At 19.5% G+C, this 14,199-nt stretch overlaps 1 protein-coding gene across 4 annotated transcripts in view; it reads left to right on the top strand.

Annotated features, from left to right (window-relative positions):
* The first annotated feature begins 1,569 nt into the window (after positions 1-1,569).
* LOC122719670 (SPARC-related modular calcium-binding protein 1) overlaps positions 1,570-14,199 on the top strand; it is a 35,997-nt gene continuing 23,367 nt past the window's right edge. For all 4 annotated transcript variants that reach the window (XM_043945676.1, XM_043945677.1, XM_043945678.1 and 1 more), the window contains exon 1: positions 1,570-1,952. In XM_043945676.1, coding sequence (XP_043801611.1) covers positions 1,779-1,952 — 174 coding nt within the window. In that variant the 5' untranslated portion in view covers positions 1,570-1,778. The remainder of the gene's footprint in view (positions 1,953-14,199) is intronic.

Genomic DNA, 14,199 nt, shown 5'->3' on the forward strand with positions numbered 1-14,199 from the left:
TTTGTTATATTCATTTTTATATTCTCCTTAATTAAGTAAAAAACCTAAATTAAATAGTAGATTCTATAATAAATTAATAAGTTTACAAATAATTTTATATAATAATAAATTAATAAATTTTACAATGAATTTAAAAAGCATTTATATTTATTAACAGTTAAATTATATTAAATTATATTAAGAAAAAATAATGATATAAAAATTAAAATGTATTTCGGGAAAAGTGAATTCGAAAGGATGGCAACATTATTTTCTGATTTCTTTTCTGATCTTCAGATATTTTATAGAATTCGAAAAGAACAATCAATTAGAAGAGGATGAAAAAATGCGAATTATGAATACGAAAAGAATAAATTAGAGTTTTGATTTAAATTTCGATTTAAATCAAAAAATTTAACGAATGTCAATAGCTACAGGTGTGTATCCATTTCTAAACGCTCGTACAATCTGCCTGCACCCTCTCACACCCTTTTGTGCCGGCCGGTCAGTTGCTGTTAAAAGCTACATTCCATCGACCAAACAACCAGTTCTGAATCAGTTTCGAATTCTGGATGGCTTATGAATCTTCAATCATATAAAATTGTATGTATATATATATATATATACATGTGTATATATAATATAGATGTACATACATGTATATAATACATATATATAATATAATAAAATTTCTAATAAAGAGTTTTTACAAAAAATTATAATTGATTATAATTGTTATTATAATTGTATTAATCGATTGTTGTTATTATAATTATATTTAATTTATAAATAAGTAATAATTAAGATTTTTATACATAATTACTTACATATAATTATATTATAATTAAAAATAGAATTAGTTTATTTTTACTGTTATCTGTCAGACAGTGAAGCAGCATTAAGAGAAATATAAAATAAATACCAATAAAAAAAACTTCTGATGAGATTAAAATGTGATAAGAAAAAGATAAAAATAAACATTATATAAATATTTTTTTCCAATAAAAAAAACAAAAAGATAAAATCGGTAAATTAATTTTTTGTTTGTTAAAAATCCAATTAAATCTATAAAATAATTAAATAATAAATAAGTAAACTTTTTTAAAATATATTTTTATTTAATATTTAAATTCTAAAGAATATATGTTATATGACACTATTTAAAATAGATCATAATTTAATAAGCCGTTTTACTAAATGTTTTCCTTTTAATGATACATTATAAAAATATCAGATTTCATAATGTCTATAAATCTTATTAAAATAATCTTTTGAATAATATATCTTTCTAACAGAATTTAACTTTTCATGTCCGAACCAAGAAATACAATTATAAGAAAAGTATCCGAATAGCTAAAACAAACTAAATAATTATTGAAAAAAATGATCTTGTAATTCCCTTAAGAAGTGATGAAGAGCACGAAATCCTCGTCACTTTTTAACCATCGAAATTCCATAGTGACGAAGAGGAGCGTAACATACAAAACTGCAACAGAGAGTCTGCCATCAGTTACCGAGACAAGCTGCTCCAGCAAACGAGCAAGTGCCAGTTGCTCGACGGCAGTTGCCACGGCTGGACATATATTTGCGTTCTTTTGTGGAAGTGTTTGCATGCAATTTTACCCTCATTGTCGTTCTTTAAAAGAAAATCAAAGATCTATATTAATTACGGAAAACGAAAGTGATAAAAAAGTCTAACAAGATTGTGAAAACACTTCGAAGAAAAGAAACGCAAGTAGAAAAAAGAAGAGAGAAAAAAAGATCATGAAAAAAAAGATATCATGTGCTAGGAACAGTGAATGTATGTGACGTGCGTGTTACTTACGTATCAGACTAGTGGCTTTGGTCCTTCGACCCTCGAGGACGTACCACCAATTGAGGATATGATGATGATTCCGATGATACGCGTTGCCATTCTTCTGTTCATCTTCGTTCATTTTAATGCTGCCATAAATACCATCACTATGGCTAAGGTAAGTAATTGAATGTTTCTTTATTTAAAGACTTTTTTGGATTTTTTATTCTGAAATATTCTTGGTATTTATTATAATCTGGATTAGATTTTATTTTTTTTTTTTTTTTAAAATAGTTAATGTTTAGAGAAGAATTAGTGAAGTTAAAATCTATTTTGTTCAAATATAATTTCTCTTTATATTATTTAAGATAATGAAAAATACTTTTTCTGAAAATTTTATGCAAATTTTTTTATAAAATAAATTAAATTTTATTTTTGTTAAATTTATAAATCTATATTATAAAATTTATAAAAAATTCGTTAAATTTATTAAATTAAATTAAAAGTTTAGCTAGGTTGATTAAAAAGTCAATTCAATACTAAAATATTATTTTATATTTATTTTATATTTCATAAAGTATTGAATTAAATGAACTTCAATATTTTTATTTTTAACATACTAATGCTTCTATTAGTATATTAAATTCAAATAATGTAGTACGCAGATGTAATTATTTATGCAGAGATGATTAAATTGTCCATTGTGTAGTTAAAAAGTATTCATTCATTATAGTTGATTTTTTGATAATTAAGGCAGATGATAATTATGAAATATAGATGAAAATAATATTTTTAACGATGAAAAGAAATTTTTTTTTACAATTTAATTCGATAGAAAAATTATTAACATTCAATGTGCGAATACAAGCGTTCTACAGCTTTTTAAGTATCCCGCCATGCGATACAAATAGTCTTTTGTTTGTCCCAGGCAAAGAAGAAAGGTAAATAACAGTAATATTCGACGCTCGATTAGAGATCCGACAACGTAATATTTTTTTTTAATTTAATTATAAATACGCGATATCAAGTCTCTGACTCTGTTTCTGTTTTTCTATCTTTGCTTCACTCTCTCTCCCTATTTCTTTCCTTTTTTAGTGTTAATGATCAATCGAGAAACTCCGACCAGTATTATATTCGTTGTTAACTTAATTATGTGGAGCACCCGATAACTTACTGCTTTTACACTCAGTGGAAAGATAATTTTGATTTCTTATTACGAAATTTTATTGCATTATACTAATTCTCTCTCTCTCTCTCTCACACACGCACGCACGCACACACTCACCTACTCGCTCACTCACTCACTCACTCACTGCGCGTGTGCGCATGCACACATCTGCACACGTATGCACGTACGCACGCACATTCATTCACTTACTCATTTACTCATTCTTTCTCTCTCTAACTTTCTTTTTCTTTCTCTTTCATAATTCCAAGAAGGATTTTAAAACGATAATTTTTTCCATGAAATAGTAATGTTCTTTATCAGTGCATGGTAATATATTTGAAATCTGAAACTATTACGGTAAAATTTTCATATTGCATGTATATGATTCATCATTAATTTAATTAAAATGTTTATTTTAAAAACAATGATATTTTGACATTTAGAAATTTTCATTTTAGATTTAGAAATTTTTTCTTTTTTCTTATTTTCTTTATCTCTTAATTTTACTTTTTTATACTATTATACTATTATACTATTATACTATTATACTATTTTATACTATTATTTTATATTATAGAATATTGATGTTATTGAATTATTATTTTAACATTATAATTTGAAGCAAAAAGTGAAATACTGTACAATATGCACAATTCATATTCAGTAATCTATTGATGTAATTTTAGAATAGAATCAGAGTTAAAATTGAACTTTGATAAATATAGACTATAATATATTTTGTATTTAATCCAAAATTATTATTATATTACATTGATTCATTCTCAATATTATAAGATAAAAAATGTTTTTATAGTATTAATTAAAATGTATTTTTATAGTATTAATTATTAGATTACCTTATAAGCAATGTGATATTTCTGAGTAATCTGTGATAAACTGAGTTCAAAATAAACGAATAATATATTTTTGTAAAAAATGCGTAAAAAAACTAATATAAAATTATTAAATTATTCTAGAATTAATCAATTATTAGTTTTTCATTTGTATTATAATTTTTCTGTGATTAATATGAATTAGTTTCATTTTTATTTTTTAAAAAATGTGTGTTTCGCATATATATATATATAAAATATAATATATTTCGTATAAAAAGATTAATAAATATATTTATTAGAAATGAAAATATATTATAATAGATAGAAATTTTCAAAATTTTAATTCATACTATTATTATGTTTAATAATAATCAATTTACTAAAATATTAAATGAATATTGTAATATGATATTATACAATAATATTTTTAATTAAAACTTAAAATATATGTTTAATTTGGAAATCTTATTTTATATATATATATATAATTTTCAAAAGAATTATTCATAAAAAGAAAATGAAAAAATATTAGAATACAAATTATGGCAATAATTTATAATTAATTTTTAAAATAAAATTCAAAATAGAAATCAAGTAATCAATTTCTAGATTAAAATCCATATAGAAATCCATATAGATAGAAATCATGACAACTAATCAATTTCCGCAGCAATGCTATTGTAATACTCACATAAATGATCTACGATAACAATCATTAAAAGAGAATCGTATTTATTTATGTCGCGATTACTCATTTCTTCATTATTGAATTAATTATGATAAAAGTAGTAGTCTAATATTTTGTTCTTTCTTCACATTACTAGTTTATTTGTAAACTAACACATGTTTTCTTCTCGTAAATCATAAAAAAAGAAACAAGCTTCAGCATAAAGATAGAAATAGCATAATTTTTCATTTTGACTTTACAGGAAAACTATATATAAGTATTATTATATATAAGCTTTCAATTATTTTCCTAACAATTAAATAAAATAAAAAATATTGCATATCTATGTTTCATTATTAATCGTAAAAATGTTATTCGCATTATTTTCGGAAATATATTTTAAAATATATGTTTCACGTACTTTATGATTTGAAAAATAATATTAATATAGCAAAATAACGATGTTAATAAACCGCGAATATTTTATAGTTGGATAGTAGATTTATACTTGGTTTTGTCGTTCTGTTTGTTCTGTTTCTTGGATTATTTCTCTGCCAGTCTTTCTTGATATATCGGGAAAATGTTTATATTCTTTGCAAAGCGCACTTTACGTTTTGATTGTATTCTCTTGTATTGTATTCTATGTGACATTTTATTCTATATGATTAATTATAATTTTTAATTCTATTTTGTATACAAAAATTTGTCTTAATTAATAAAATTTTTTATAATTATATATTATATAATTTATTTTATATATATTATATATTATTATATATAATTATATTATATATTATACTTATATNTATATATAAATATATTATAAATATTACAAAAATATAAATGAGAAATATTTTTATATATAATATATTTTTTATATATAATATATAATTTGATATATAATATTTTTTATATATATGATATATACGATATATTTTTATATCATAAAAAATTTTTATATCAAGAATCACTTTATTAATCAATTATTTTATAAGTTCCACATATACATATATATTTATTCAAAAATAAAATTTAATTATTATTAGCTAGCATCGTGGATTATTTATTTTTTAAAAAATCATTGATTCGATAAAAAAAAATGTATTCAAAGATTATATTTAATTTTTTTTTTTTTTCGTATTCTCGAAATAATATAGATACAGATTTGTCATTCAGTGGAATTCATACATAAATATACATATTCAGTATCGAAATAATTTTTCTTTTCTTTTTAGTTTTTTTTTTTCAGTTTTTTCATTTCGACTTTACACATTTCTAATAAATACCCACAAATATATTATTTTTTTCTATCTCATTTTATTCTCATTTTGTATTTTTATATTGATTGATCTTCGTGTATATTTAAGTTTATCATTAAACAATAATATTGTTAATATGCAAATTTCATTTGTAATGTATACAAATCAATTTGATAGATTGGTAGAAAATGAAATTTATTTCCAACTAAAATTTTGTGTTTTCTTGAAATGTCTTTTAATATTAATTTAATACATTTCTTATTACATGTAATTAGATATATCTAGAATAATGATAAAAAAGATTGAGGTTAATTTCTTTAATATATTAAATAAGTGTACGAAGTATATTTCTAATTTTATTAACATATATATTTATAAAAGAAACACATCAAAAAATTACGAATAAGAATATATCTTTTTAATCTGTAAAGTAATCTAAAATATTATTAAAATATTTGATTGCTCAATTTTAATTGTAGATTTTTTAATTTTGTTGTTAATTGAAATATTTTAATTAATATTGTTTTAAAATTATATTTTATTTTTTAATAAAATAATTATCTTTGTTTTTAAATTTAGGAATTATTTTTTGTTTTTTAGTATATTTTAAGCTTAATATAAATTATGTTACATATTATGAAAAATACATATTTATATAAGAAAAACATAATAATATTATGATTTTATTATTCAGAAAAATTAAATTAAAAAATTAATATGAATATTATTTCGTTATGTCAATCAATTCATGAAAGAGATAAAATACATTGTTTTAGAAAGTAAAAAATAAAAATTTTTATAAATATAAAGAAAAATAAATATAATTAAAAAATGAATATAATAAATAATTGTAGTATATACAATTATTGTATGCATAAATAATATATTATGTATTAATATCTATATAATAGATAACTAATATTTTTAATAGTATTAATACAACTACAGCGATATTTTAATTTTACTATATGATATCTATATCTTAAATAAAAATGTTTTCATTTTTCATATTTTTTTTCATTTTATCTGTTTCTTGTTTTATGCACCCTTTCATGATTTTTTATTCATTTTTTTCTTCATATATTTATTTTTTATAAATAGAAAAATTATGTCAACGAAAAATTTTAAAGGAAATATTCTAATAATTATCCATTGATTAGATTATTTTCTTAATGTCTATTATAAATAAAAAAACCCATCAAAAAAAATTTTTTATTAAAAAATTCCAAAAATTTTACAATCTCAAAATTATAAAAATTTCTAAAATATACAATATTAATTTTCAAAATATTTGATAAAAAAATATACAAAAATCAAAAGAAAGCGTTCACAAATGATTATTAATAATGGAATTTTTAAATGAATATGATATGATATATAATTTGATATATATATATAAATATTATAATTATAAAACAAGTATACAATTTCTATAATCAAAATGTTTTTTTTAATATATATCTTATTTTTACCACCTTTCTTTTATTGTTATTTTATAAAAGTTACTTTATCTTTACATTCATAAATATATTAAAAAAATAATACATTTTATTTTAAATAATAATATGCAAATATATGATCAACGAATATCATAATGAATTATAATATTATACTTAAAAATAATTTTTCATATTATGTTCATTATTTAAATTTTTAGAATTACATTTCAATTATGAACAAACTAAATCTTTCTAATAGTAAATTAATACAAAAATATAATAATAATATCATTATTAAATAATTACTATAATATAATATATATTAATACATATAATAATACAACTATATATAATATTTTTTTAAGATTAGAGATAATAATATATCGTTATTAATATGTCAATAATTAATTCTCAATAACATCCTTATTATATCATGCTATCATTAATATTTAATATAATATTAAGTTTATTATAAAATATTTCGCACTCCATTAATAATTTTTGCGTTTCATTATCTATTAATATAATAAATTGATACTTTGATTTATTAAAATAAAAAAAAAACTAAGTTCATGATTAAAACTTATATTACATTTTCAATCAATTTTTATTCTTAATGTAGTGAACAAATAATCATATCAATTAATTATGTTTTATACCATTCCTTATTTTCTCATAGTTGGTCATTTAATTCATTAACATGGAATGTATATAAATCGAAGACGAATTCTATGTGTGTCAGATTCTTGATTTAATGATTTAATGATCTAATGATTTTTTAAAACTGAGATAAAAAATCGATTTAGGCAGCTAACTTCGAAAGATACACATGTGTTATTAGATGTATTATAGATGTAATAATATGCATCTTGTAAATTGTTATTAGTAATTGGAATGAGAGACAGTTTTTAGTTTTAAGTAATATATATATACATTCACAGTATAATATGTATACATATATTATATTATATATATATATATATATATATATATATATATATTATAATTATATTATATATATATTATATATATAATATATATTTGACAATATATATAATATATATATAATATTTTTAAATATGATTATAAGAATATTATATTATACAGAGTAGGATACATTATGTCTACCTTGAACATTGCCGTTATTTGTAGTAATATGAAAAAATGTTATATTGTATTAAATGGGGTATTAAATTGTATTAAAACTTGTATTATATGGGGATAGGGGGGGGAGGCATATTATAAACATTTTTTACGTGGAAAGATATAGAGGAGATTTTAAGGTTATTTCTATTTTTTAAATAAAATACTATTTTTTTTTTATTACGATGTAATAGCTGATGTTGAGAAGACTTCAATAAACATTAATTATTGAAAGTCATGCAAGGTCAAACAATAAACTTTCTTATATTATAGGACATGTTCGAATTAGTGACTATTTTATATTTAATATTGATGAATAAAATTTTTCCAAAGAAAAAAATCTAATGGGGTCAAGTTTGGAGAGCGAGATAAAGAAACAAATTCCCCACGTCCTATCTATCTATTTGGATAAAGTTCGTTAAGTGCATCTCTTACTTTCCGAGCATTATGTGAGAGACATCCATCGCTGTAACCATATCATTTGACGAATATTTAGTGACACATTTTATAAAAAGTCCTTAATACATAAAGTTTTAATATAAAAGTTTTCTAATAAAGTCCTATTTTGTATAAAATGTTCATATTTTTCGCCAATAAGATTTTCATCATAAAATATGATGAAATAAAAATCTGATTATTTGATTACTAACGATTCCACATTACACATTAATTGACCATTGTCGTTGATACTCAACTTGTCGTAACTTATGTGGATTATCAGCATTTTAATAATGCGCATTATGCAAATTGAGATTTTCATGGTTAATAAAATAAGCTTCATCGGTAAATAGTATTGAAAAAAAAATTGTTTTCTTTATTTGTACTTCATATAGAGTTTATAGACAAAATGCGATGCGATTCATAAAATCTGTATCGTGTAACTTTTGATAGAGAATAATAAGGAATGGATGAAATTTATGCCGTGTAATAATTCGTAGCACGCTCCTTCTATTGATATCCGACTCACGTTCTCTATCGAGAACTAATTTGCGGATTATGACATTGCAAGAACATTAGTTTCATTTTTTTCATTAATTACTGTTTTACGATGATTGCTTTTACGAAGACAGAAATTTCCGTTTTTTTTCAATTTTGTGCATAATTTTTAAAATATTTGATGTGAAGGATGTATATGTTTGGAAATTGTTCAGTATACAAGATTTCAGCTCTTTTCGAATTTTGTTACATTTCACCATAAATGAGGATTATATTCACTTCAAAAGAAAACTTCATTTGGATGGATACAGCTACTTAATTTAGCAATCGACTGAGACTAACTATTAATTCATGTTAATATTATATTAATTATATATAATATTGAACAGCTTATATTTATATTTTGATTCTCCAAACTTAACTCCATTAGATTTTTTTCTTTGAAAAGCATTGAAAAATATTGTTTATCAACATTAAATATAAAACAATCACCAATTCGAACATCTGTAATGAAAAAAAATTTATTATATTTTATTTTACTATTTGATCTTGCATGATCTTCAATGACTGATGCTTACTGAAGTTTTCTCAACATCAATTATTATATTGTGATAAAAAAAAGCATTCCATTTAAAAAAATAGAGATGACCTTGAAATCTCTTCTATACCTTTATCCACGCAAAAAATGTTTGTATCATAATATGTCCCTCTCTATACAGTGTAAGTTTTATATACAACATTTTTTCATATTATTATAAATATTCAAAATAGATATCCGACTATAATAATTATATTCTTATTCAATCAAATCATATTTCGTTAAAAATATTATTTATACGATATAAATACAATTTTAATATAAAAAAAGATAAAAATTTAATCCAAAATATCATATATTGTAACGAAATGGAAATATGGAATGCATTATTTACAATTACGAAAAATTTAATAAAGAATAAACAAATTGGCATAAAAAATTAGTAAACATATGATTTTATCATTTTTTCAGTAATGAAAAATTTCAGAAAAATTTAAAAATAATTGTAACAAAAGTTAAAAATAATTATAATAATAGGAAATTAATAATATATCTATATATATATCTATATATCAATTTTTATATTAAATTAAATCATTATATCATAGTAAAATAATCTATAAAAGATAATAAATAAAATAATTAAAAAAGAAATTTCAATTTATAAATAATATAATTGAAATAATATAATTTATTTATATAAAATAAATCATAAATTTATATTTCATAATTATATTACATTATTACAATATTTCAAAATTATTGCAATTATTTTCGCAATCATCAAATAAGTATATATGTGTAATAAAATTTATAGCAATACTTACTTTACCATTTATTAGGTGACAATCGTGTTTTATATTTCTAATTCGATTTTCATAAAAAATCAGATTTTTTATTTTTATTATAGATATGTAAATTGTGAATATTACAACTCGTTAAATATTTCGAGATGTTTAATCTTTGCACAACAAATCCTATCTCAATATTCAAATTTGCATGTTTTGCATTATTGTGTCTACTTTATAAACAACCATCTTGAAAAAAGTTGCCGATTTAAGTAGAAATAAAAATTAATAAGTATAAAGAATCTATATAAAATAATATTTTTGCTAAAATTAATTAATTTTATTAATTATATTAGTTATATTAATAATAATTTTTAGTTATATTTCTTCTAATATAAAAATTCGTTAAATATTAAATATTCCATCATTCTATATTAAACATAATAATACTATTTTATTTATTGATATTTTTATGATTATATCTTTATTAATTTTTGATATTGTTTTAAAAACAATATTATTTCTATTATTATAATTTTCATACATATGTAACAAAATGTTTAACTATACAGTATAAGTATAAGTGCAGTGCAATATAAATCTCATTTGGATATTAAAAATTTTAATAAGACATCTATTTTTTTAAAAAATAAAAGTTATAATTCATTTCATACATCGAAAGTTAGTTAAAAAATGTCAAAATTTTAATTAAATTTTAAACAATATTTGGTAATAATAGAGATATAATTTGCATTATTAAATAAAAAAGTAGAAATTTTTTAATTTACTATATACTTATATACTATAATTTACTATATAATTTACTATATTAATAACTATATTTTCAAATAAATATAATATTTTTTAATTTTAAAAATAAATTCATAGAAAAGAAATAAATAAAAAAATTAAATTGTAAATAAATTTTTATAAAAACATTACATGCATTATATTATATTAAATTCTAATATCATTAAGAAAAAAAATTATCGAAGCTTTCATTTTCAATATAACATAATTGATGAATCGTATTTTGTTTGAAATATAATATTTATCTACTTAATAGAGATTTTTCATTAGAAAAAAAAAAGAAAAATATCTTAAAGTTCATATCTTAATCTCTCAAAATGAAGAATGATAATTCATAAGAAGTTGGTTGCACAAATGGCGAAGATCAAGATGAGAAAGAATGTATTTAAAAAACCTGTTTGGGACGAACCAATATCTTACGAGATTCTCTTTTCTTTCTTTTCTTTTTTCTTATATTAAAGAATACCTCCTTGTGTGCTTATCTCGAATATTCAGATATTAATAGATATTTTTTTATTTTTTATATATTATTTTGAATTTTTGAAACATTTGTCACATAATCATTAAAATCGATTAACAAATAATTTTTTCTGTTTTGAAAAATTTATTATAAAAACTTAAAATAGAAACAAATTAAGTTGTACTTAATAAAATATAATAGAATTAAATGAATTTAGGACTTTTTAGATATTTCATGTTTAAATAATTATTTTTAACTTTAACTTCATAAATAATAATAAATTATAATAATAAATAATAATTAATTAATTAATTACAAATTTTAATAATGAAATAATGAAATTTTTTCAAAATTAAATTTCTTTATTCGAAATTATTGAAATTAATAAAAGTGTTAATTTGTTATTAATATTATCAATAGAAAAATGTACAATACAAAATTTGTTAATAAAAATCTATTAAAAATTTATGAATTTTTTTTTCAAAAATATTTACATGCATAATATATAATTTTTTCGCAGCTAAATAATATTAATAACGTAATAATTTTTTATAATCGTTGCATAACTATCTTTGTATTAATTTAAAATCAATATTTTAATCTTGTTTCCGTTTTTCGCTTCTTTTTCATATTTATATCATATTGTTATCAATGAACTTTTATTAAATTCCCAAAAAATAGGAATTAATTCTTTTCCATATGAATACTAATTTTAACTTGATTTAAGTAACAATTAATGTGCCGATAATGAAGAGCAATTATATTCATAGTAATTATATATGTAATCGATATATCAAGTGTGTTAATCTTGGATCTTGAATCTTGATTATAGACTATTGAGATTATTAAGTCTAGACTATTAAGACTATTATATCGTAATTTAAACTGAATTGCCTTTGATATCTGATCATATTCATTCTATAATCAATTTTTCTATAATCGTAACTATGGTATCATAGTATTGTAGTACCAATTTATTAAAATTCTTTTTTTGTTTTTATTTTTTCTTTTATTTTCTTTTTTTTTATAGTATAAGAAATATAAATATAAAATACATTATAATAGCAATATTTCTAAAATGAATTTAGTGTCTCGAAACAATGAAAAAAATTCATAATTAATATATTTTCTATTTGATTTTTTATTTGACTTATAAGATGTAGCAATTTTAGTATTTTATTGTTTCATATCTAATAATTATATCTATATATATTAGCTTATATCTATCTATATATCTTATATTATATCTATCTATATATAGTCTAAAATAATCTATAAATAAAAAATAATTTTAATTTTACTGTTCTCTGCAATTATATATTTTTCATATTTCTTCGGATCATAATAATTTAATAAAAAAAGAACAATATATTTTCGAAATTTATACTAAATTTATACTAAAAAATTGATAAAATTTATAATAATTGATCACAAAAATATTTAATTGATTCAATATTTTGTATTTTTATTTTTCAATGCAAAATTATTAATTATATGCTTTATATTTTATTTTTAAATCATTACAAAATCAATAAAGATATCAAATATTTATTAAAAGTTTTTAAATTTTTATTTTTATTTTTATTGATAAAATAATTTGGAAAGAAATGGACCATTCTTTTTTAAGACTTTTTTTCTTAATTATGTTTACAGTTAATGAGAAATATAAAGATTTTTGTTTATCATATAGTATATTGATAATACTAAATACAATAAAAATTGCAAAACTTTTCTTGAAGATAAAAATATAAAAAAATATAATAACTATTTACAATAAAACTACAAAATTTTATTAATTCATGTACTAATTATTTTATTCATTAATGCTTCAACTTAAAGTTAATAGTAAACGAGATCAATAAAAAATGTGTTTTGTTTTTATATATTGTTTTACTGAATAAAAATTAATTATAAGAGATTATCATTTTCTTATTCTTTAATTCTAATAATATAAAATCGCAATATTTAAATTGAAACATCTCCTAAATGGTTTTTCGATGATTTTTCGATATTATTAATAATATTTTTTTATAGAGAATGTCTAGATAAATCAGTTAATGCATACAAAAATCATATAATTCATTTAAAAAATGAAGTGATGTTAAAATTGTTCCCACTTTTCGTTCGAAATTTTAAATCAAATAACTTTCATAGTCACAATACTTTATTGAAACATCTGTTTTTTTTTCATATATATTCTTATAATTACATTTGTTTTTATTTCAAAATTTATTATTCTTATTTTCTTCGTAAATTGGTTTCTCTCATATTTTTAATTTAAAAATAATATTTCTACTAAGTCTTTTTTATTTGGTTAAATTATTTTATTTTTAAGGGTTTAATAATAAATTAAGAAAAAATGACGAAAAATTAATTGTATA

This window comes from Apis laboriosa, unplaced genomic scaffold (genome assembly GCF_014066325.1).
Source record: "Apis laboriosa isolate Shangri-la unplaced genomic scaffold, ASM1406632v1 scaffold93_cov139, whole genome shotgun sequence".
In the NCBI taxonomy this organism is placed as follows: domain Eukaryota; kingdom Metazoa; phylum Arthropoda; class Insecta; order Hymenoptera; family Apidae; genus Apis; species Apis laboriosa.